This window comes from Brassica oleracea, chromosome C2 (assembly GCF_000695525.1).
Source record: "Brassica oleracea var. oleracea cultivar TO1000 chromosome C2, BOL, whole genome shotgun sequence".
Classification (NCBI taxonomy): Eukaryota; Viridiplantae; Streptophyta; class Magnoliopsida; order Brassicales; family Brassicaceae; genus Brassica; species Brassica oleracea.
In genome coordinates, this window is record NC_027749.1 from 2,637,441 (window position 1) to 2,662,265 (window position 24,825).

Below are 24,825 nucleotides of genomic sequence, written 5' to 3' on the forward strand. Positions count from 1 at the left end.
ATATAAAAATTTACAAAAAAAAAAAAAAAAAAAAGCTACTACACAAAAGAACACGAGTTAGTGTTTTATAGCTTCACAAAAGGATATTCTAGAAAGGTTTCGATGATTACCTGAGCATTTCAGAACAATGTGGTAAACACCAGAGAACAGAAAAAGTGATTGATGAGCTGTGTTCTGGATATTCACTAATCATGACAAAGAGTACGTACAAAGGAGAAACGATTTCGATGGCTATCTCGGAATTTAATCGAACAGATGGAGTGTGGAATTTGGTAAGCAAACGAAAATGTGAAGTCGTAGCATCAAAACTATGATCAGAGCATCAAGCGACTAGGCAATGGTTGATTCAGCTGCACGCAAATGGAAATTAAAGTACTCGAGAACATTTTGATTCTCTTCTCCTCTGTCAGCCAACAAACGCAGTAGATTCAGATCAAAGCTTGAGCAGATCCGTGTGATCAATCATCTACGGATAGAGAAAAATTAACAGTTACAGTATTGTAAAATAGCTTTTAAGTGAGAAAGGACTGTGACGAAGAATTTTCACACTGTGATCGGGATGTTCTCGTTCAGGAGCTGTTACAATTGGAAAACGATTTAGGGATTCACCTTCGGCGGAGGCGGACTCGATTAGAATTTCGCCGGATGGAATCGCTGCCTGCAAAGATTCGCCGGAGTTCCAATTGCACGTCGGGATATGTTTCTGAACCTAGATCGGAGAAAGGCACAAGGGTTGCGAGAGCACATAGGTAGTATCGAGATGCCATGGAGATCACCGGAAAAGCTGAAAAATCCCGTCGAATTTTTGCTTGGATTGTTCAGTGAAAGAACGCGAAACTGTGCATGGGAGATTGTAGGTTTATGGGCCTAAATCATTTATTCTATGGCCCAAATATGAAACCTGTGTATTGATAAGCACACTTGGGCTACTTTCCTCTATAGCCCAATAATAAAGAAGGGAAACTGTGAACAGCTAAATCGGCTAAGGTTTTTGCAGGGAAAAGATCCAATTTCTACCCGAACAATTTCAATCGTGCCAAATACGACCCAAACAATTAATCAGTGGTAAATACGATATTAACTCAATTATAATTCAAAAAAACTATCTGAACTTTTTAAAACGTGCCTAAATCTACATTAACTCTAACATGGTCAACTGTTAACAAGATAAAACGACATCATTTTGATATACGAGGAAAAATGTCAATTTCGACCCCAACACTCTCAGTCATGCCAAATAGAACCGAACAAATGGTCAGTGCCAAAAATGACCTCAACTCAATTATAATTTAAGAAAAATTACCCAAACTTTTTAAAACGTACCTAAATCTACATTGACTCTAACAGAAGTTAGTCAACTGTTAACAAGATAAGACAATGTCGTTTTGATACATATATATTTTTTAAAAAAATATGTTCATTTCGGGACTTAAACCCGTGTCGGGATATCCTTTTAAAAGGGTACACTGACAACTAGACTAAAGTAATTTTTTGAAATATTATTATAAATTGAAATTCCCCATTATATAAACTGCTATTCTTCTTCATCTTATCCAATTTAAAACTTTGGTGATTGTTTTTTATATTTTAGTTATTATTTAATATGTCTAATATTTTGTACAACATATCTTAGTGAAAGAAAGGTAAAATGTCTCTTAACATTTTTGAACAAAATATCAAAATATATAATATTAACTTTGAAATTTTTTAAAAATCCACTTAAATTTTAAAATTAAAAATAATTTATATGAGAAAATTTTATAAATAAATTCAAAGTTTTAAGTATATTTAAGATCGTATAATAATAAATATTTTATTATTTATGTTTTAGTATGATATAAGTTTATTAAAGATATGATAAATAAAAAACATGTTAATGTATTTATATAAATTAGAAAAAAATGTCATCAAAATTTTAAATTGGATAAGATGAAGAATGATAGTATTTTATATAATTTTAAATTTGTAATAATATTTCAAAAAGTTACTTTTATTTAGTTGTTAATGTGCCCCTTTAAAAGGGTATCACAGCACAGTTTGAGTTCTGGAATGAACATATTTTTAAAATATATATATAAATCTATATCAGGACGATCATCTTATCTTGTTAATGGTTGACTAACTTATGTTAGAGTCAATGTAGATTTATACATGTTTTAAGAAGTTCTGGTAGTTTTTCTTAAATTATAATTAAGTTGAGGTCGGTTTTGGCATTGACCATTTGTTCGGGTCCTATTTGGCACGACCGAGAGTATTGGGGTCGAAATTGACACTTTTTCTCGTATATCAAAATAACGTCGTTTTATCTTGTTAACGATTGATTAACTTTTGTTAGAGTCAATGTAGATTTAAGCACATTTTAAGAAATTTGGATAGTATTTGGCAAGATCAATTGTTCGGATCGTATTTGACACTGATCAATTGTTCGGGTCGTATTTGGCACAACCTAAATTGTTGGAATATTTTTCCCGGTTTTTGTATATAAAGTCGACGTCGAGCCTAAAAGATGCTATTATATAAAGAGAACAGAGAGCTTCATGCTCGAAGACAATGCGCAAAAGAATACACAATAGGGAGAAAGGGCAATTAAGAGAATCCAAGAGAGCAACTTATAAGGAGTTCAAGTCTAAGATTCAAAAGTCTTGTTTTACTAGTAGAAATTTTGGCTATATCCACGAAAATTTGTGGCAAATGTAAAAATGCAACGAAAATGCTATGAATTGAAAACCGTGGCTTTTTCATTTTTGCTCTATTTTACATTGAAAAATTGAATACAAGAGAGAGGTGGATTAGTGGGTTTGGGTAATTATTTGATTGACAGTGGAAGTTGTAGAGGACAGTTTCGGTTAAAGGCTGAAAACATGTTATAGATACTGATTTTTTTTTTTGATCAACAGATACTGATTTTGTTAGTTTAGAAACTTTCAAGGTTCAATCGAGTGAAACATCGGTACAGAGAGGACAATCAGTTTTAGGTAAGCCATGTTGGAAACATCACCTTCCAAATGTCTTTAAAAATAAATTCAGATATTAAAAGTTTAATGTCTTTTTCTATGTAAAGTCATCATCTAAATACTTTATCTTGTTCCAAGTGCAATAATGAGATATTTGAAATGAATTAGTAACGATTAGCCTTCTAGGTGCATGCATTTGTTGTGTGCTTGCAGTAATATTATATATACTCTGGTCAATGAAAACGAAGCCACCTAATATATTCTAAATAAATCATGGTAGATATATTACTTTTGTTTAAAGAATGACAAATATTCTACAAACTATTTTTTTTTTTTTTGAAACTAAGGCTTATTCTACAAACTATTGGTAAGGAGTAAAACTCATCATCAACAAAGGATTCGAAAACTAAACTCGGAAATTTCCCACACACACACAAATAACAATATAGGAAACTTTTTTATTTTTGCATGTACGTAAAACAACAACAAAACATTGCTAATTAATGAAAAATGGATTAAGATATAAGCATGTGGCTTTATAAAAAAAATACAAAAAAGGCTTTAGGCGACAGATTGGCGTTGGACGAAAGTAGTAGGCTCATGTGGGCTTCTTCTGTTCGCCATATCTACTCACGTCCTAACAAAATTTTAATTTTGAACACAATTATTTTAAAAGAAAAAAAACAATTTAAATACACAGGAGGCTCTTTACCGATTCTTCGTTATATGATTAGAGTTTTTGTTTTGTTTTGTTCTTAGCAATATTGTTTGCATCCGTATAATATATCGCCACACACAACAAAAGGTTTCGTCTTTGCCACTTTTATTCATTCAATGGAGGAAGACAACAACAAGCAGAGAAGTAGATTCAGAAAAATCTGTGTCTTTTGCGGAAGCCACTCTGGTCACAGAGAAGTTTTCAGTGACGCTGCCATCGAACTCGGCAATGAACTCGTCTGCTCCCTTCTCTTCTCTTTACGATTAAAAAAAAAACATAAACTTTACTAAACCTCAAAGAAAGAACTCAAACTTTCCTTAAAAAACAGAGCTTTTACTCTGTTTTTGAATATCTAAAGACCAACTTTTTAAGCTCACTTTCTCGTTCAATATGGTTTTCAGACAAATGGGTTTGTAGTTTTGTTTGTGTTGTGTCTATATTCAGATTTTGAGGTGTAAACAATAGGGTCTTCCTCTGTTTTCTGAATGTGTTAAGGTGAAGAGGAAGATAGACTTGGTTTATGGAGGAGGAAGTGTTGGGCTGATGGGTCTTATCTCCAGGAGAGTTTACGAAGGTGGCTTCCATGTTCTCGGGTTAGTTTTTTTTAAAGAGTCTCCTTTCATTTCTAAACTTCTCTAAGGGTTTCTGATTGGATTCTATGTACTTGCAGCATCATTCCCAAAGCTTTGATGCCAATTGAGGTATTTATCTTCCAGGAAGTAGCAAACTTGGCCTGAGTTTTGAAGTTTATCTACTGATGAATGTGTTCATATGAATTAAGTTGAGGACTAAGAGTGATGTATAATAGTTTTAAGTTAAATTTGATGGTTTCATGGTTTGCCTTTTTACCGTATCTTATGACTAGATATCTGGTGAGACTGTTGGAGATGTAAGAGTGGTTGCAGACATGCACGAACGCAAAGCTGCAATGGCACAAGAAGCTGAGGCCTTCATCGCCCTCCCTGGTTAGAAAAAAGCCTTCATATACAGAACCAAAACAACTTTTCAATGCTAATTTTTTTTTGTTTTGTTTCAGGAGGTTATGGGACTATGGAGGAGCTGCTGGAGATGATAACATGGTCACAACTTGGCATCCACAAGAAAACGGTATTCTAACATTTTATTTACTTATGTCAAGAAGATGCAGAGACTATAAGTTCTTACCTTGATTGGTTTGGGATGTTTTTTTATTTTGCAGGTTGGTATATTGAATGTTGATGGGTACTATAACAGTTTGCTTGCTTTGTTTGACACTGGCGTTGAAGAAGGCTTTATCAAACCAGGCGCACGTAATATCGTGGTTTCTGCCCCAACAGCCAAAGAGCTTATGGAGAAGATGGAGGTACATTCACCTTCTTCTTTGTTCTGTGATTCCACCAGTTTTGTTTCTAAGACTTTGTGTTCCTATTCTTGACAGGAATACACTCCTTCACACAAGCACGTTGCGGCACACGAAAGCTGGAAAGTTGAAGAGCTTGGAGCCTTACCCTGGAAAACAACAAAGCAAGCCTCAATAAAAAAACATTAGTATTTGTTAGCTTATGCTACTTCCATTTCAAGTTTAGACCTGCAGAATCCAACAATGTGTGTATAAGAAAAAACTCAAATCTTGTTGCAAATTCGAAACAGCACATTGGGTCCCTAATCTGAAAGTGTTGCTGCTTATGTTTTAGTTAAGTTTGTTTTTTTTTTGGGATGTTCTGTATAAAGAAGTCTCAACCTTTTTTATTGTTTGTTTGTTATGTTAATTTTGGTTTCCCTAAAGAAGGAATCTTTATGATTGTGGGTGATGCAGACAAGTCCCACAAGTTGTCGTATCATAGTGAATGTTCATTAGAATAGGAGTGTGTGGTCCCTTTTGTTTGTTTCATTCGATGGCTTACAAAAAATGTGAATGATGTGTGTCATCGATGATGGGTTTCTTCCTTTTGCTAAGTAGTGCCTTTTGTAGTGGGGAATGATTTGGATATGTGTGTGTTGGATCATTTTGATTAAGCCATTTGCTATTTTTAAAGGTGATCATGATGACCTTCATGGTAATAAAAACATTACTATTTTTTAATTCACTTTTTTTTTTTGAATCACAATAAAAACATTTCTATAGAACGTGTTTTTAGTTAGTAATAAAATGGATTAAAAAAGATTTGGTCAAAGATTGATGTATTCTTTAACACTTTTTAAAGTATTAAGATCCCTTTAAAATGAGTGCAACAAAACTATTTGTGTCTGCTTACCACCAACCAGGAAGCCTTTTCTAAGATATTAACAAAAGAAGAAGATAGAAACAAAACCAGCTAGACAAGTATACATCAATTAGCAAGAAAACATTATTATTGTAATGTGTAAACACAAAATAAAATTAGGAATATAGATATAAAACTTCAGTCAACAAGTTCTACTGAAGTTCTCTAAGACAATGTATTTCATGTGATCTCCATAATTGCTTCCCTTCAATCCAATGTAAAACCATTAGTCTAGACAGATTCAAATAAATTCAATCCTCACATAATTAGTATCACTTCAGCATGTCCTTGTTAATTCATCAAGTTCATCAAATTTTACTCTCATTAGTTTCTTAAGCCAATCTTTGAGTACCAATACAAAATGGGATGTCTTAAATCTTTGAGTAGCTTTAGTTTACTAATGAAATAATACATATTTTCTAAATTTTGGCAAAAAAACTAAAGAAAAATATTAGTATATTTTAGTGAGGGGACCCAAAAGTAAAGAGAAAAAGCTGAATGGGAGTGTGGCGATTATGATCAACGTGAAGGAAACGAAAAGTAGAGATGGTAAAAGACTAAAATAGTAAAAAGATGGTGTGTCACTTCATTGTCAAACATAATTGTCTCCCTCAGTTTTGACGTATGTCCTGATTTGGTACCAAATATAGGTTAAGCCACAACCTAATTTGATGTTCGGTTTCTCGTGCATTATATATCTCACCCCCATCTTTTTCTCCCTTGAAATTGGTTAACCTGTCTTTTTCACTCTCAGTACCGACAAGTTACTTGCACATCATTATCTTTTTTTTCTCAAGATATTATTAATTAATGGTATGTACAAAAAGAAAAGAAGAAGAGCATGCATGGAAGAACTAAGACATTTTAAGATACATCACAAAACATTTAAGCTTGGATTTGAAAATACAACTCTGTTAGAGATAGAGCTGGAAAAATTTAAACCGAACTATATTTTCCAAATAGAAAGAAACTGCATCAAAATTAGAGCCACATACAATAAGAACTCATATTTCGAATTTCAGATACCAAAAGTAACATCATAAACTGATCCAAAGCTCTTGATTTTGAACTGTTCCCACAACAATTATATCGATGAGATGAACCCCTGAAAATCTGATACCTTTAGTCCACAAAATTCAGGGGATAAATTGTATTAAACCAAACGCGCCAAGAAACATTCATTGGTGTTTCCTCAAGCCTTAGTCTTTCTCCTTTGATGGGGTTGTTAAGAGATGGTGCAATGTTGCTGCTTGGATAACCGCACTTGGGTTTGTATCTTTCTGTACGTGAGAAGCTGTCCACCTTGTGCTGAAACCTCTTTCTAAACTGGTCTGTCTCGAACGCCTGAATGACCGCGGAAGATGTCTGATAAGTCGTGATGAAGTCACAAGTAATACAACACCTAGCATGATCAGTAACCTGCCAAAGTTTCAAGACTCTCTCATCATCCACATATAATTCTACAATGTGTTCTATGTTCATGCACATAATGCACGATGTTTCATCTCTGATAATAATACAAGAAGATGGTGGGTAGAACTTTACCATCCCAGGAGAAGTAAAAGCCGTCCAGATGGTGAAGTGGGCAACTTCTCACCAAGAGCAAACATTCCTGCAACCACGCCTGTTACAATTGATGCCACTGCAGCGCAAGTGGATACTACTATTGCTCTCCCATGTTTTAGTCCCCGAGTCTGATAAAGTAAAAAAACAGAAGAAGACTAGAGTTATGATGAACTAAACATCCTTTATGTTATACACAACGGTGCATTCCTCACTCAAATGCAGATAAGACAGGGGACGTAGAAAAGCATATACCTGATAGAAAAATCCTGTTCCACTGCAGCATATACTTATCGAAATGCACATGGGAATGAACATTGCAGAAAACCCTTGCTCCACGAATACAAAACCCATCTTTGATACTACAGATGCCATCCTGTGATCAAACGAGTTATAGACTATTGTCAGCTATGTAGCTACGAATACAGTTCAAATAAAGTTTGAAATCTCTTTTGAAATGTTTCTGCAGACACAACAGCACATTGGTCCGTATATATATTTCGAAAATCAACAGCAAATGTTACTGGATATATAGGAGGTAACGAAAGGTAAAATATAATCAACATCAAAACGATAAGCTCTTTTCCAAATACCCGAATAAAACCCCAGATTCCAAGCCATAGATGATTTCTTCCACCACTTCATACTCCATCTGCACACCAAAACAAGGCTAAATGCATACGGAAGGAGAAATATAACGAAAACGACATTAGCGTTTGATACAAGCTCTCATCGCTCCAAAGTCTAAAAAACTAGAGAGTTTAGAGGATAACATACCAGCTCCTGCTCCCTGCGCTGGCGTTTATAGATATGAAGCCACGCATTTAGTAGTACCTTTTTACAAAAAAATCAACACCCGAGTTATCAGAAACATTACCAATAACACACCAATCAAGTGATACTATTATCCAACATTAGATGAAAAAGAATATACTCTAATGATCAGACTTGGAAATGAGATACACAAGTAAATGAATACCCTAAGTCAGCATAAAGATGAACAGAGATGATGCCAAAAGAGAAAGACTTTGATATGAAATACCACAGATGAAAGGTACCTACAAACAAGAAGGCAACAACAAGTGCTAGCCAGAGCAACTGGAAGACAGATATCAAAGAAGCTACTTGCTCCTCACCACCAGCACCAACTCCTACAGCAAAAAAAAAAAAAAAAATTCTTCAAATTATATTTTTTTTTATTCTACCGTCATAATATTTTTTAAACAGCTACACAACACTATCCAGAAGATGATAGCGAACAGGGTTATTACCTATGGTGCCAATGCCAGCCATGGTAATCCCAATCCAGTCAAACACATTCATAACTTCCTTCAAATAAAAATGCGAAAATACGGAGAGAATAGCAAGTCCACATCCAGAGACTGGCTGAACAACAGACACCTACAGAGAGTACACAATCAATAATTAGCACAGCCACTAATCATTCCTAGTAGGTGAAAGTATGTGAAGTGTATGCTTAGTACAGGGGCGAGAGAGAGTGCCCTGAGCATCAACAAAGCCCCAAAAATGTCCATGAGAAAACCTAACGCCCATGGTTTGTTACCAGCATACGCTCTTATCACCTGAAAGATTCAAAAAAATTGATGATCAAACGTGAGATTCACCTCCAAGGATCATCGGGAACAAATCCAATGTGTGTTTGAATCACAATACCGATCAAAATGTTACATAACAAACCAAAGTTAGACTCCGATCCAATTCTCAAATGCAAGAATCTATCATTGAATCAAAGGGAAATTGAGAATCGAGGAGAGAGCATGCGATCGAGAGGGAGGGACCTTGAGCTTGAGGGAGAGAGGAGGGAGGATGATAGTGCCTTTCTTCTGGAGAACTTTGCCGATATTGTTACCGGCGGTGGCTGCGAGCGTCAGGCAAATCGACTCCCACATTATCCGATCTTTCTCTCTAACCGCCCCAACGAGAAAGCTCCTCCGACTAAAAAAAAAAAAAAAAAGTTAATGAAGAAATTGATTTTCCAGATATTGCAATAAGCCCCTCCGAATTTGTGTTGTTGACTTGACTTGACAAGCCGTGAAATATAAAAATTGGTAAATAAACCCTGTTTATAGCAATCTTTATTATTCTTTGTCAGGACTGTATTATTAATATTCCAACAAAATTTAATCTTAATACTGTTTGAATTTTATTGATTAATCTTAAAATAAATTTCATTATGTTTTTGATAATCTAATTCAGTTAGGTGATTATTATTGCCATATACTGAAAGTAGACTAGTTGAAGTAAAGTGATATGGGAAATATTATTGAGTTGAGTCTACCATAGGTTTCTCATGTTCAATCATCAGATGAAAGACTCAAGAATATACTAACCACATGGAGGAATCATTTTAGTAACATAACTTGTTTTTTTTTGAGATCTCCAGTTGAATTTTGATAACCTGAAAAGGTTTCATATTGAGAATAATCCAAACACTCAATATATATTCCTCTTGTTGAATATAAACAAAGCTTTTTGATGATGCAGAGTTATGTAAATGGAAGGTTACCAAAACGATTTGAACATAACCAGCGAGGATTGATTAGTCAACACACCAACCATATCCAAGTCTAATGGTAAACAAGATTATATATAAGTTATAACCAATGAAACAAGAATGAATCATATCTCATGAACTTGCAGTAACACAAGTGAGAGACCTATCACAATCTACTTTGAGCAATATGTCTTTTTTTTTTTTTTTTTTGGAAAATACTTTGAGCAATATGTTGCCAAACGAATAACCATAGCAAAGGGATTGATTCTCCACCGTACCAAGATTTTGTGAACCCAGGAAAAATATGTAAAACTAATTTGATCATATATAGTTTGTGGCCAGGCAGCTATCACAGTTACATTGAAGAATACAGCACGCATAGATATAAGAAGAGATAAAAAGATAAAAATATATCATCACCAGCCATAGAGGACCTGCGTATACCTCTGCTTAAGCCATCTAAAACTTTTTCTAAACGACCCTTTGACTTTTCCTTCAACACTATACATCTTATAACTCGCAACCCTTTTCTTCCTCAGCAGCTCCGGGTCCGTTATCCCCCAAGACTTCGACCTCTCTATCGACTTCCCCTTCTTGATATCGTATATGTTGTTCTCTGTCGCCGTCGCGTACGAGGCGCTGTAGCTCCTGAAGTCTCCGGTTCTTGGACCGCCGTGGTAAGGCTGGATCTGCATCCCTCCGTCTCCATACGGTGGTTGACGACCGTAGTGATCCATTGAGAGGCCTGCGAGAGTTCGAGAGAGTTTTTTCTTTTTCTTTTTCTTTTTTGGATACAGGTCAGAGAAAGAATAATTGAAGAGACAAAGGAGGAGGATAATAGTGAAACATAAAGACGTGTTAGGTACGTTTATATTCGCATTTTTATTTATTTTCTGGATGATTTTAAAAGTGAGAAAAAACAAATAGAGAAATCATATTATAAATGAATGCATTTGGAAAGGTTGGCATTTAAAAGAGAAATAAGACTTTGTAGATAAGATTAAAATAATGGCTAATGATTTAAACGCATGTATTGCGTTGTATTATTATTCATTAGTTCAAAATCTGATTAAAAATGTTTTATGTCGTCTTTCTGGTATTATATCACATACTAAATTAAAGACTGAAACTCAAAACTACTTTAAACTAAAGAAAATAAAATAAAATAAAACAGTGAAACTTTTTTTTGTTTTATTTATTTTGGGCAAGTGAGCGTTGACCCATTGACCGTTGATTAGAAGAATGTTCAAGGGCAAGTTGTGTGTAATAATGCTCAAGAATCCAAAATTATTTGGCGTGCTGTTGGTATTCACACGTTCGTGGGAGTGTGACTACCAGCAAACAAACAAACATAGAGGACCATCAATGGCTTAATTTCCCACGAGCTATCGTTTTCCCACGCATGAAAAGTTAGATTAATTTAAAAATTAAAAATATCAGAAAGTAAGTTGATAAAAGCTAGTTTCAATCACTATATATAATTAGATATAGTTTAATAGCTAGAAATTATTTAGCTAAGACGATCTAAAAGAAGAGTAATGCTTGTAAACATTTTCATATCAGACACGACGACACCACACACTTAATGAACTTTCATACGTGGAAGACTATCCAAATCGTTTACACCTTTATATTCTAACACATATTGAAATTTGAGAAAATCTTAGACACCGATGTTTCCAGTCTTATCTATGTTCTCAAAACTTCCATAAATTTTAGTAAAAAAAAATCCATAAAATATGCATAATGGATCTAGTGACAAATATACAACATTTATTCACCATACAGCAGTGGATATTTTTATGGACATATGCAGCAGTGAATATACAAATTTACGAGTTCGATACTCAAGGGTACATCTCAGCAGTGATTATTTTATAGGACATGTACAACATTTATTCACCATACATCACAATATCACATATATAAACTCTTTGTTGTGTTCCTTGGGATACACGAGTAATGAAACAAAGGAAGAAGAAACGACAAGACCTAGCCCAAAACATTGTAGACTGAAGTTCAAATCTTGAAAACATCAAATTTACTGCTAATAGGGCTTCACTGACTTCTTCTAGGCCTTATTAAACTTAGGCCAAGCCCACTGTCTCCGTCACATTCCCGGATAAGCCACATATATACCAAGAATCAAATCTCAAGCGAATCGATTTTAAATCTAGAAGAAGGGATAAATGATGACGATGACCAGCATGGTTCTGTTGTCCACTTACGGTGTGGGGACTGGTCGGCATATTCTTTTACGACCACGTGCCTCCCCAGGGACTCTCAACATGATATACACGCCGAAAGTGGAAAACGGAGCTTTGAGTATTGGAGGAGAATCTTAACAGTGCTAATATTTAAATAACGACTATGTGGTCACTCATATACTTTTCTCTATTCTTTTTAATCGATCATAAAATGCTTAATTTGATTTTACCACTCTTTTTTAACTGTTAATTGGTTCTTCCTTTTGTTGAGGCTTCAACTTCAAGCAACACCGCATCCATATAATGGATCCAAACTAGGAGTCAAAGTGAATATGTCCCTTCAAAATACATTATTGCATTGATTTGCCGATGGAGATAAATGAGTGACCACAGGTCAGTCAAAGAAGATTCTGCTAAAGAAGCTAGCTGTTCAAGCCGTCATCTTTCAGATATGGAAACAGAGGAACAACCTCATCCATAACAATGCCTATCTACCTCCTTCCTCTGTTTTCAGGGCTATTGACAGGGAGATAAGAAATATAATCTCCTCTAGGAGATCCACAAAGCAGTTCACTTCTCTAATGGTGACGTGGTTAGTTTAAAGCTTTTGCTGTCCTTTCTACAGGATGTTCTTGATTCATCTTGTTTTTTCTTTTATTTTTGCCAAGATATTTCAAAACTTAAGGTATTGATTTTGTAAAACATTCTCTTCATTTATATGATATTTACAATTTAGCAAAAAAATTTTATCTAGTTGGTGGGTAACACGTATAATGATATAAGAAATGCATAACAAAAATAACAATAACAAAAGAAAACAGTGTACTAGTATATTTTATGATGCTATTGTGTGTGTTTTGCCCGAAAAGGAAAGGTGCCGAGGAAGGACAGACGTCTGCGCACTTCCATATTCGGAATTATAAACTAAGATTTATTGTGTTACAAAAACAAAAAACTAAGATTTATTCTTTAATTACTTTTGGTGGTATATATTCTTCTTCTAGACAGAAAATAAAAACTATTATATCTTCAACTCTGGATCTGGCTGTACGCACACCAATGCTGCAGTGCATCAGGTCAGATGTCATCATTACATGTTCACACTTCTCAGCAGATCTCATCTCACTTTTGATCCGGAGATTATAAAATGTAAAAGAGAAGAAAAATATAATAAAGGAAAGATAGTAGCAAATTTCAAAATGTTTTTTTTTTTCTTTTCCTCAGATAGCAATTTTCTGTATAGGTAAAATAAGAAACTGTAGCTAAAAAATGAGAAAAACAATTAGAACATGTAAGAAATAGGTATATCAAAAGATAAAAAAATTAAAGAAAAATATAGAAGTATTAAGGATATTTTAACTCAAAACTAATTAGTAATAAATAAAATGACATATTATTTTTAATATCTGATCTTCTATCTATTCGCTGTCAGATTCTTAACATAATTATCCTTATTTACTTTTTAAGTTGACTCTATTCTCATTTGTTATAGAAATCTTATAAAAACATTTAGTACAACCTAAATAGTTGCCTATTGTATAACAATGGCAGACAAAAAACTTAATTATATAAGTAATGGTTTGATGGAAGATTTTTGTAAATATATAAAACTAGGTAATTTTTCCGTGCTCATGCACGGATATAAATATTTATAAAATAAATATGTTATAATAATTAATTGTTATTTATTTTATATTTTAAATTAATTTATAATTTGTATGCATAATTTATATTAATAATATTATATTACTTTAGTTAGACATATGATTTTAGATATGTTATATCTAGTCGGTTTTGTTGTTTTTTATAGTCGATTTAATTATCATTTGGGTATGTTAGATTTCATCTATTTCTCTAAATTCAACAATAATATTTTTTAATTTTAAATATATTAAAATTATGATTAATTTTTTTTTATTTGCATTCATGTTGGTTGTTGTCTTAGATATATAAATATATTTGAAGAAGATTATATATAACTTAAGATATATTGTGCTTTGATTGAAATATAAAATAAACTAAAGTGTCTAATTCCAAATTACGTATATTAATATAATGATAATATTCTACCATCTCATGCATATATATAAATTTTACAAAAAAAACTAAATTATAACAGTTGGTTAATATTTTATTTTCATTTGTTAATATGTTTTTAGTCATCCTATAATTTACATTTATAAAATAAATTATTATTATTATAAAATTATACATTTTTATTGTAGTTAAATCTATGATTTTAGATATAAGTTGGATTAGCCGAGTCACGCATGTTGTAACTATATTGAGTTATATATATTCTTTCAAATTTAAACTGGAGTATAATTATTTTTATTATAATTAAGTAAAATCAAATTAATTTTTTTATCGTTTAAATGTGCATGTAGTTTCATAGTATTTATCAAATTATATGTTGATTTTCTTAAAACAAAATATCAGAAAATAAAGCAATATCAATATGAAGTTACATACATAAGTAACTGATACAATTTTGGAAGATCATGAACACATATCAATATTTACAATAATTAAAATGTTTTATAAATTCTAAAAAATTTATGCTTAGATATATTAAATAGTAAACTGGAATTTATTTTAAATAATCTTAAAACTGAGAATTCAGATTAGCTTTGATATTTTAATTATATTCATATTAAGTTCTACAGACATAAAAACATAAAATTTAAAAGCAAATTTAATATAATGAAAACAAATAATTTTAATAATGATTAAATATAATATATATACCTCTGTAAAGTATATAGTGTTATGTTATTTTAAAATATTTTGTAATTATTTGATTAAAAGATATTTATTGTAATTCTTTTTATTTTTTAATATCTATTAAAAATAAGCAGTTTAAAAAATTGGATGATTGTATTTTAAAAATCATATTATATAAGAAAATATAATTTATAAATTTTTTTTACTGCAATTGAAAGATATTATAGTCAAGTAAATATATTAAAAATAAATAAAAAATTCAAGAATACTAATTATAAACTATTTTTAGTCAATTAACATATACCAGTTTATGTAATCATCTAAGAAAATAGATAGATATATAAAATATATTTATATTACTTTGAAAATATATATTTTTGTATGGTTTAAAATTATGTTTTAAAAGAAATAATATTTTTTTTTCTAATATCAAGATTATGTGTGTGAATGTTGTTTTATAAAATCACAATATATGCAAATATATATTTTCATCTAAGAAAATATAGATATAAAGAAATATTTTATTACTTCAAAAAGTATATTTTATGTTATTTTAAAATATTTTATAAATTTAATATTTCTATTTTGTGAATTTTCCTTTTTAATAAAATCATATTATATATACATATATTTTCTTTAAAAAAAAACTTTTTTAATGTTTCCTTTTTATTATATATGTTATTTGGAACATTTTAAAAGGAAATTAAATAAAAATTCAATAATAGTATTTAAATGTAATATTTTTAATTCATTAAAAGTATCAGTGTAATCAACTATCGTGAGAGTTAACGTGAGTGCGATACATAAAAAACTGACTTTTCAAATAATATTATAGAGATATAATTTACGATGGAGTTAAAGACAAATTTGATGGGAAAATTTAATAAAATATAGCATATTGCATATAGTTTATTTTTAAAGCATCCTTGCTTTAAGATGCTTTGGCGCCGTATTGAATTTTTGGTGTTGAACTTTTTCATGATGAGGCTCTGTTGATTTGTAATTGGTCCATCCGTTTATTTTTTTTTTTTTTTTTTTGATAAAAGTTTTTCAATTAAAAGCATAAGAGAACAAATTGTACAAGCAAAGCTTAGTAGGCTAAGTAGCCTTTCCATCCGTTTATTTGTTCGATTAAATTGTATAAATAACAGAAAGTCATATATGCTTTGCTCTAAAATTCTCAATCTAATCTATCATAATATATATGAGAATCAAACTTCCTCCAGTGTTTTTTGTTTGACAAAAGTTATCCATTTTATATTCCAAAGTTTTGGGGACCATTAGTTATATAAATGTGAATTATTAGTTGATACGTTTGCTTACATTAAGTATTTTCATTTACTTCGGAATATTCGTTAAATAATTTTCCACATGATCATTTTTATATTCTTGTGTTTTACGATTATATAATCTTACAAAAGACAGTTTTAAATAATTTAATTCAGATTTTATTTTACCATAGCTGCATGGTTAATCAATTTTAAAATTAAATATTTTATTCTACATGTGCTATACATGTATTATAAATTATAATCTCTAATATACTCTGGAAGGAGCATAAAATATGATATACAAATAAGATACCATCGTAAATTTGAATAAAAACAATGATTTTTTTTGAAGGGTTTGTGTTTTTTTTTTATTAGTAAAAGTAAAAGATGACTTCGAAAAATCGAGTAGTAAGTCGGCATCTTAATAGATAGGTAGTAATTCACGTGGTAAGAAAACGGAACAATCTTTATCAAATAATTCATGACAGAGATTTGTTTTCTCTCTTTCCTTGGCTATAAAAAGGCCCGACAGGTCTCAGTTTCCTCCCACATCCAAAGATAGAAAGATGTAAGGTCTAGAGTCTTTCTCTCAATCCCCTAATAGAGCAATGATATATATTATATACGCATATAAAAGTAGATTTATAGGTTTGAAACGATTGTTTTTGAGAAGGCAAGGTGTCCAGTCTGGTCGCAGACTCTCAATGCGCAGAGTATATTGAAGGTAAGGGGAGGTGACAGAAGAGAGTGAGCACACATGGTGGCTTTCTTGCATGCTTTTTTCAATTAGGGTTTCATGCTTGAAGCTATGTGTGCTTACTCTCTCTCTGTCACCCCTTCTCTCTCTCTCTCACCCCTTCTCTCTCTCTCTCTCTCTCTCTCTCTCTCTCTCTCTCTCTCTAACATGGTTAGTTATAGCTGCTAAATGATCTCGCTATCTTTAAGATTTTATACTTACACAAATTTATCAAATGGATAAAAGTAATTTGAGGTAACTATGCGTAGAAGGTTGAGTTCTGCTCCAAAGTTGGAACTTTGTCGGGAAATCGGGTTATCAAAAACTGATTCCAGACAAAAAGACTTTGTACCAAAAGCTCGAAAATTCCTTATTGACAATAATAGTAGTAACAATTTGAGTATGAAGAGTTCACAACTCTGGTTTTTAATTGTTAAAACTAAGGGCATGATTAACCCCGGTGTTTTAGCCAGGGTTTTAACTCATGATTTAACATTTTTTTTTTTACAATTTTCGGATAAAAAATGATTCTTATATCTCTTATTTAAGAGACGTTTCTTAGTTTTTTTTAGTTTTTAACTAAGAAAAGCTAAAAATCCCAGTTAAGAGACTGGGGTTAATGATGGTCTAATATCTTTTAAAAAAAATTATTTAGATCAAATATTTTGTTTCATGATTGTTTTATATACAAAGTGATGCAGTTGGACGGTCAACAAAATCCTATATTCGATGTTATACTGACTTTATGCGGCCAATCAACTCGGACATACGCTCAACTATTACACAAAGAGAGAACAGTGTTGAAAGTTTGAGAGACTTGTATGACGAAACAAACGATAAATGTCTGGCAAAAAGGCTCCAAAGTTGTACTGCATTTTACATAAGAAACATAAAAATATAGACAAAATGGATTACTTAGTTCACTATGGGGTTGGAGATATAATATATGGTTCATAGCTCATTAGCTTGTGTGTAAACGGTATATTTATAACTTAGGGCCACGGGTACTCAAATGTCAACCCCTAGGTTCGTATTAAAAATATATACAAGGTCGTGTATCTGGTTGATCTCCACTACTAGTATATGTTTTATTTATTGGTATATGTAATTTTAAAACAATATAGCTTTTTCCATAAAGAATACGAGAGCATCATTAGTAATAGTCTTCTTTACCAAAGTCTCTCAAAATAAATATATTAATATTTTAAGATAGAATAATTACATAATTAAAAGTTAATGTGGTAAAATAAGTAATATTGACATCTGTAGAATTACTCTTCAAACACAAATGAAAAGTTTCTTCCCATAGAGACATCTCTTTCATTTCTTGTCATCTTTCTTGTTTTCAATTTTTATATTAGTTCTTTTGATGAGAGACTTTGGTAAAAATTGATCACGGCGGGTGTTCTCAGAGACAGTTGTCAGATACACAAAAAATACTTTTTTTTGTAACACAAAAAGTATTTTTTTTTTGTAACACAAAAAATACTTATATCGAGTTTTGTCCGAACAGAAATGTGAAAGTAAATAAAATGTCACTATATAAAATGTGTATAGAGGTTGAGAACATTGTTTTAAGCATGACGACAGATAAAGCGCGATGAAATATTTGTTTTACCTTTCTTCAAAATTTATTATATATGTCGTTTCTAAATTATAGAAACAATTATAATGTTTACAGGCTTCAAAATTCAGATTTTGAGTTTGTGTGAGGTATAAATCAAAACACAGATAAGCTTTGTAAGCCCTTTATAAAAAAAAAGGTAAATAACTATATGGTAATGGTATATTGTTAAAACAAAAAGTATAAATTTCATATTTGCATGTGCATGATTACGACTTGGAAAAACAAACTCAATCAAAGAGCTTCGTAAAAGAAATAATCAGCTTGTTAAAAAATGTATAGATTGGTAAAAAATTGTTTAGGTTTTAAAACATAGAGTCAATTAGCTGAATATACATGGAAAATACATCAGAAAAAACTAACGTTGTGATGTTTGAATAATTGAATGTCATATTTATAGCCACTATATAAGAAGAATTCGTTTTTACATCAGAAAACATTGAAAATAAGAAGAAGAAAAAGGTATAGACGATTTGGATCCAAGTCTCAAAAACATAGTGCAATCAGTTTATACAATATAGATAATCTACTGATGTATTGATTTTCACTCTATATGTTTTTCAGAAAAATTCCTTCATAAGAAAAATTAAGAAAATTCTCAAGACTCGTGTGGTGTTGTTGTCTCAGGAATCTGCAAGGGAATGGGACTGTTCTCTTCTTTCTCGTTCGGACTCTCCACTTGTTTTTCTTCGGCTTGGGAGGTTACACCGTTCTCTGATGCACTCGTCGGGTCGATGCTAATGGTCTTTGCTAATTTGTTGGATGGTTCTGGAGAGGACGAAGCGGCTAAGATGCGACTTAGACCTTCGTATGCACTCTTGGCATCCATAACTATACTAGCACCACCTGGATAACACCGGCCAAAGCATGTTGCGCAATGTGGAAACACCACCTGCAACAATAACGAACCATAAAAAAAGAACAGTGCGAGTTAAACAGATAGGTTTTCAATCTGGAAGATGTAAAATTGTACCTCGACAAAAGCTCGGCAAAGTGAGAGGAAGAGATTGGATTCGTTGAGTCGTAGCATCCGAGTTGTGTTGTATCTTAGCAAGGAGTCAGACACAGCTTGAAGTCCTTTGATCAATTCATGAGCAATTACATTCTTTAGACTTAGCGGGGCACAAGGACGTAGTTCGTTCAACGCAGCAGATACACCTGTGAGACATAGCCAGAATATCCAAAAAAACATTTGTGATAATTCGAACACTCGTTATTGGTTACATCATCCATACTATTAGAAAAACTGATATTGTCTCACCGTTTATGAAAACTGCAAGAGGCGGGTGTTCCATCAAGTATGATGGAGGTGTGACGTCATCTTTGCTATCGTCGTTAATACCACTTGATGGGAAGCCAACAGATGGTAATGGAACCCAACGATGTGAATCCAAAACTAACTGGAAAATAAAACATTATGTAAGAAATTTAATTGAGAGATTCAATAGAGTATAACATGTGCCTAGAGAAAAAAGTTGAAGTTTTGTGTTTACCCACCTGGAAATTCTCTACAGCTGTGCTCATGTTCTTGGAAAACAAATTTAGAACCGCCCTGTCGAAAGCATGCAAGTTCAAAACTGACGAGCTTGTAAAGAAGTAAGCAGAGACTATGACCAAAAAAACAATAAGAAGAATCGTTACTCTTCAAAAAGAGGAGGAAGCAAGCCCCGGAAGTCTAGCCCAACCCAACCAAGCCCCATAGCGCAGTACTGTGTTGTCATGAGAAGAAGGTAAAATGTCAATCAGAGCTGCACAGTGTACTCAATAGGGGAATATATGACTTGCAAAAGAACTCAACCATGCACTGATCCAAAATATTTGATAGAGATCCTCCTTCAGTTATCTTCGGGAGCATAATTTTCAGAGTTTTCAGGTGCGATGTTATCTGATGCATGGCCCAGCTAAACAGAAGTCCACCATCATAGTTTTCTTCGCTCCCCGATGTATCATCAGCAAAGATAGCTCGATATTGATTAACCACATCAAATAGGTGCATTCTGTGACAGTTTATCATGCCTTTTAAATACTCGTAAGCATTTTTCTGGTCTAGATCCTCGAGAATTCCAGTTAGCCATGCCTCACGGCATCTTAAGAACTGCACAGAGAAGAACCATTCAGAAGTGAAGGCACAGCTTACAGACTGAATAGTTATATGTCAAAATAGTTCACCTGTAACCGCATTTCATACTCGCCAAAGACTCCTATTCGCCTTAAGTATCCAATAATCCGGAGACATTCTGGCAACTGTAATAAAGAGTGGCAATAAAAGATTAAGCCTCCTAAATTGCAAAGCCTAACCATACTTCACCAAATACAAACAAACTTTTATTCACGCAAAACCTGTATATTTGAGCGCAGTTTCTGGAGAAGCTGTGAGAGAAGTGACTGAGTTGTCTGTCTAACCTCCGCTGCAAGTGCTTGGATAACAGGCAATCTTTGACAATAAGAGAAGATTAATTCATAAGAGCTAAAGCTTGAAGTTTCCAGCCATAAGTATCCAGAAAGGATAAAAATTGACCAGAAACATAACAAACAAAAAAACTCACTTGGGATGCATAGTTGCAAGTTTGGATACAAATGCTTCCAGGTCAAGCGCTTCGTCAAAGTTTCCGTTTCTCACGCATCTAACAAAGATACAATTCATTATGCAGAGCATTTAGATGTTGCTTAACATCACATAATTCGTTTTCTCTCATGAGGCACGAGAAGAGACTTACGTGTCCATAAGCTGAGGAATCTCAAGCAAGTCAAGAAGAGTGCTGTGATTTGCCAGCAAAGCTTGGTTCATCTTCCTCTTCTCCAGAATATTCTCCGCAGAATCGATAAATTCTGTGCAGCCAGACGTTAGTTTGGGGACTTCACCAATCTGCAATTAGGTCAACAAAAGTACATAACTCCAGCATCAAAAAAATTTCAGGGGATTAACTATTATTATGCAACTGCTAAAAGTCAGAGGATGATCTACATATACGTGCAAGAGTCTATCCTGATTTCTGAAAACATGGTAGATCAAGCTAACATTCCTAAACCATTGATTCATTCACCTATTCATAATAACTACGCTTTCGTTTACGTGTCGCGCGACCTGCGACTAAGATTATGTTTGTTTGCGGGCAACCTGCGAGACTAAACCTGCGACTAAAATCATGTTCGTTTACATGTCGAGCGACTTAGACTTTATTTTCTGGTCGCTATTTTTTCCAGCAACTTGAAATTGCAACCCGCATTGGTCATCCGACAGCAAAACGAACAACAATCTGCGACTTACTTACCATCTGTGACAGTCACACAGATCGCAGATAAGCGAAACAACAAACTGCGCATGTTCTAGGTCACGCGGCAGCGCGATAGGTAAACGAAGAGGGCCTATAGGACCTGAAACAACTATCCCTCCCTAGTACACCAATCCAAGATTTACCAAACAATTAATTTCCAATAACTAGTTTCAGATCCTAGCGATGAGACTTCCACTGTCACTAACCGTAATCAAATTCAAAACCAGAGAGATCTATATGACCACGTGAAGCAGTAGAACTCAATTCGATAATATACCAGAGACTCGAGATGCTTATCGATGGAGGAAACTTCCTGGCGGATCGCGAGCAAAGCATCCGCAGCGGTGATAAACGCGCGGTAGTTCCCAACCGCAACCTCTTGCATTTGCCTCTGAATCCGCTCCGCGTCCACTCGAAGCAGCTCCGGCTCCTTCGAAATTCAGTAATAGACAAGATTCAGAGATCCAATGCGCGCAGAGAGATGTCAAAAGAGAAGAGAAAAAGAGAGAGAGAGAGAGAGACCTTGTGGAGACGATCGAGAGTGAAGGAGAGGAGCTCGGAGACGTACGGTTGCTGAGAGGCGGAAGCGAGAGCGAGCAGACTCGCAGTCGTCTCCGGCGGAGACATCTCTCCGATCTCCGTTGCCATTCCGGATCTATCTCCTGTAGAGCGCGATTCTATTGAAATGTGCTAGAAGAATGTAATACAGATCCAGAAAGAAACAACACAGAGGAGATTTCACGTTTGGATCTGAAATAATCGCTCTTTCTATTTTATTTTCACCCCGTTAATTAAAGAAAAATCATTATTAACTTTTATTTAAAATTATTATGGTCACTTTTTTTTGGAAAAAAAATTCATACATACATTTTTTTCCAATAACTATCTACCGTAATACTTCCTCCGTATCACTAGTGATATTTAACAATTTTTATTTTATTTTATAATAAGTGATATTTTCATAATTCTAGATAAAATTTAATGTTATTTGAAATTTGTGACCAATTACAAAATACTACATGTCGGTATTATTAATGTCGGTATTATTAAGCAAACAAATAAAAATTTATATTATTAAATCATCTACTACAAACTTATACTACGATTAATTTTTTTAACCGACCAATAAATCTAATTTCACAAACCGAAAAATGGTAGACTATATCAAATAAATATCCTCTCAATATTTCACGTATCATTTTCACGTTATATTATAAACACATGCAATTAAAATGTTCTTTCAATTCTTTGTAAATGATTCAAGTTATAGAATAAGATTGGTAAGAACCGATTCCACTTTTAAAATAGCACAATCATATACTACAATTTATTAATAGTGACACCATGTTTTTCAACAATTTGGTACAAAGCAGATTTCATTAATGAATTCAGATGTATGAATGTAGTTTATAAAACTCAGCATGATCAGTTATTTGTTTCACAAATAATATGACCGTGAGAAATATCTTCCATATTTTACATGTAGTACACTAAAATTATTGTTAAAGCTTAAATTAATATTAACTAGATTTTAACCTGCACGTCCGTGCGGATATTTTTTCATTTTATAAATGTATTAATATTAAGGATTGATATTATTACAAATGTTTTAAATATATAGTGATTTGTTTATATTTCCTATTCGGTATTATTAATATATAGTGATTTGTCTAATACATTTTACTTTGTTATTAATTTTTATTACTTACTAATATATTTTCGAATTAGTTACAATAAAATAATAATATGAAATTATCAAATAGATAACCCCATTCAAAATATGTTTTTCTTTAATTTATATATATTGCTATAACACATTATTAAAATTTATTTATATTACATAAAATAAATTTGTTTAAGATAATTTATATTTACATGTTGTGTTTAAAAAATGTGCTTTAACATATATTATTTTAGTATTTTACGGGATTTATAAGTAAAAATAATCTTTTGTTTAAATAATATAGTCTTATTATTATAGTAAATACTATACATAGTAGCATCTATCATATTATTTTAGTAAAATTTATTGATATAAGATATTTTTTGGATGTTATGATATTAAGTTTCTTTTTATTTTTAATTAAGATTTCAAAATATTATATTTTTTACAACATATATAGTTTTTTTTCGTGGTGCATTTCAAAAAGTTATTTTTTATTATCTATGATTTTATCTTTTGTAAAATTAAAAAATATAATCATTTTGGGTTTGAATATTAATTTTTAAAATTTTATATTTTGTCAAGAAAACTTTAAAAAATTACACTACTATTTCTGAGTTTGGAAGATTACATGAATTTTGAATTTTTTTTTTTGATACTACGTTAATACATTATTTTATAAAAAAAGATTTGAATTTTTGGTAATATTTTATAATTTTTTTTCGACAGATTTTGTTATAATTAAAAAAAAAACTATAATTAAATTTTGATTTGCCATATATATTTTTAATGAATTACTAAAATTTCATAGTTTTCTAATAACATATTTTTTAAATAGTATATGAAATAAAGGTTATTATTATATGCTGTTATATTGTTGTATATAAATATTTTAAACAATATGTTGAGAGTTTAAAAATAAATAAAAAAGATAATATATAGTTGTAGATATAAAATTTTAGTCTATGGTAATAAATTTATTTTTGTGTATAAAATATTATATAGTTTGCAAATTTTAACTCATTTTAGTGATGACTGGTAATTTATTAAAATGAAACAATTTAAAAAATAAATTTTCAAATTTACCTATTTAATATAATTTTGTCATATTTAATTCATATAGCATTTCTATTTTTATATTATACATAATATAAATATAGTATTTATAAAAAGAGTCTATAATTTTAATTTTTTTATAGTAAAATTTTAGGTAAAATTGATTAATAACAATATTATATTATTAATTACAAAATTAATTAATTTAGGAAGATTAATCAGTGTAGATTTGATCACATGGGCTTAAAATGTAGTTAGAATATTCTGCCTAAATTG

General features: G+C 31.9%; 5 protein-coding genes across 13 annotated transcripts in view; 1 reads left to right on the forward strand and 4 right to left on the reverse strand.

Annotated features, from left to right (window-relative positions):
* The window catches only part of LOC106327111 (TMV resistance protein N-like), an 8,030-nt gene extending 7,204 nt beyond the window's left edge, over positions 1 to 826 (reverse strand). For 8 of the 9 annotated variants that reach the window (XR_001267391.1, XR_001267392.1, XM_013765155.1 and 5 more), the window contains exons 1-2: positions 610 to 826; positions 111 to 466 (exon numbers count right to left, since the gene is read on the reverse strand). The gene's annotated coding sequence lies outside the window, so the exon portion shown is untranslated. Of the gene's footprint in view, positions 1 to 110; positions 467 to 547 lie in introns of all 9 variants that reach the window. The other variant, XM_013765149.1, reaches the window with a different exon arrangement.
* A 2,844-nt stretch (positions 827 to 3,670) lies between these two features.
* On the forward strand, positions 3,671 to 5,399 carry LOC106325160 (cytokinin riboside 5'-monophosphate phosphoribohydrolase LOG8-like). The gene is given in 8 exon segments (XM_013763184.1): positions 3,671 to 3,908; positions 4,168 to 4,265; positions 4,343 to 4,373; positions 4,538 to 4,637; positions 4,709 to 4,779; positions 4,871 to 5,014; positions 5,090 to 5,155; positions 5,157 to 5,399. Coding segments are annotated over 8 exon segments (663 nt in total). The 5' UTR covers positions 3,671 to 3,788; the 3' UTR covers positions 5,190 to 5,399.
* Positions 5,400 to 6,848: 1,449 nt separating this feature from the next.
* LOC106327169 (probable magnesium transporter NIPA9) lies at positions 6,849 to 9,426 on the reverse strand. Its single transcript, XM_013765242.1, has 9 exons — positions 9,278 to 9,426; positions 8,963 to 9,061; positions 8,750 to 8,879; positions 8,541 to 8,629; positions 8,256 to 8,312; positions 8,072 to 8,130; positions 7,734 to 7,854; positions 7,461 to 7,609; positions 6,849 to 7,334 (listed from the first exon to the last, which is right to left on the reverse strand). Exons 1-9 carry the CDS (start codon positions 9,386 to 9,388, stop codon positions 7,115 to 7,117), a joined length of 1,035 nt encoding a protein of 344 aa, XP_013620696.1. The 5' UTR covers positions 9,389 to 9,426; the 3' UTR covers positions 6,849 to 7,114.
* Positions 9,427 to 10,294: 868 nt separating this feature from the next.
* LOC106327170 lies at positions 10,295 to 10,838 on the reverse strand. The gene has a single exon (XM_013765243.1). It carries the CDS (start codon positions 10,728 to 10,730, stop codon positions 10,410 to 10,412), a length of 321 nt encoding a protein of 106 aa, XP_013620697.1. The 5' UTR covers positions 10,731 to 10,838; the 3' UTR covers positions 10,295 to 10,409.
* An 8,095-nt stretch (positions 10,839 to 18,933) lies between these two features.
* On the reverse strand, positions 18,934 to 22,623 carry LOC106327172 (conserved oligomeric Golgi complex subunit 8-like). Its single transcript, XM_013765244.1, has 12 exons — positions 22,353 to 22,623; positions 22,108 to 22,260; positions 21,273 to 21,421; positions 21,102 to 21,179; positions 20,896 to 20,989; positions 20,725 to 20,799; positions 20,354 to 20,650; positions 20,197 to 20,264; positions 20,053 to 20,107; positions 19,817 to 19,955; positions 19,529 to 19,713; positions 18,934 to 19,447 (listed from the first exon to the last, which is right to left on the reverse strand). The coding sequence occupies exons 1-12, from the start codon at positions 22,476 to 22,478 to the stop codon at positions 19,154 to 19,156; spliced, it is 1,713 nt and encodes a 570-aa protein (XP_013620698.1). The 5' UTR covers positions 22,479 to 22,623; the 3' UTR covers positions 18,934 to 19,153.
* Positions 22,624 to 24,825: the final 2,202 nt, after the last annotated feature.

Bases quoted from the DNA above. Each gene is read 5' to 3' on its own strand.
- LOC106327172 (XM_013765244.1), bottom strand. From the start codon at position 22,478: ATGGCAACGGAGATCGGAGAGATGTCTCCGCCGGAGACGACTGCGAGT. The intron at 21,180-21,272 runs GTAAGTCTCTTC...TATCTTTGTTAG, and splicing joins ATTCCTCAGCTTATGGACAC to ATGCGTGAGAAACGGAAACT. The intron at 20,265-20,353 runs GTTGAGTTCTTT...ATGACAACACAG, and splicing joins ATATTTTGGATCAGTGCATG to TACTGCGCTATGGGGCTTGG.
- LOC106327170 (XM_013765243.1), bottom strand. From the start codon at position 10,730: ATGGATCACTACGGTCGTCAACCACCGTATGGAGACGGAGGGATGCAG.
- LOC106327169 (XM_013765242.1), bottom strand. From the start codon at position 9,388: ATGTGGGAGTCGATTTGCCTGACGCTCGCAGCCACCGCCGGTAACAAT. The intron at 8,630-8,749 runs GTAATAACCCTG...TTTTTGCTGTAG, and splicing joins GGCTGGCATTGGCACCATAG to GAGTTGGTGCTGGTGGTGAG. The intron at 7,335-7,460 runs GTAAAGTTCTAC...AAACTTTGGCAG, and splicing joins CTTTTACTTCTCCTGGGATG to GTTACTGATCATGCTAGGTG.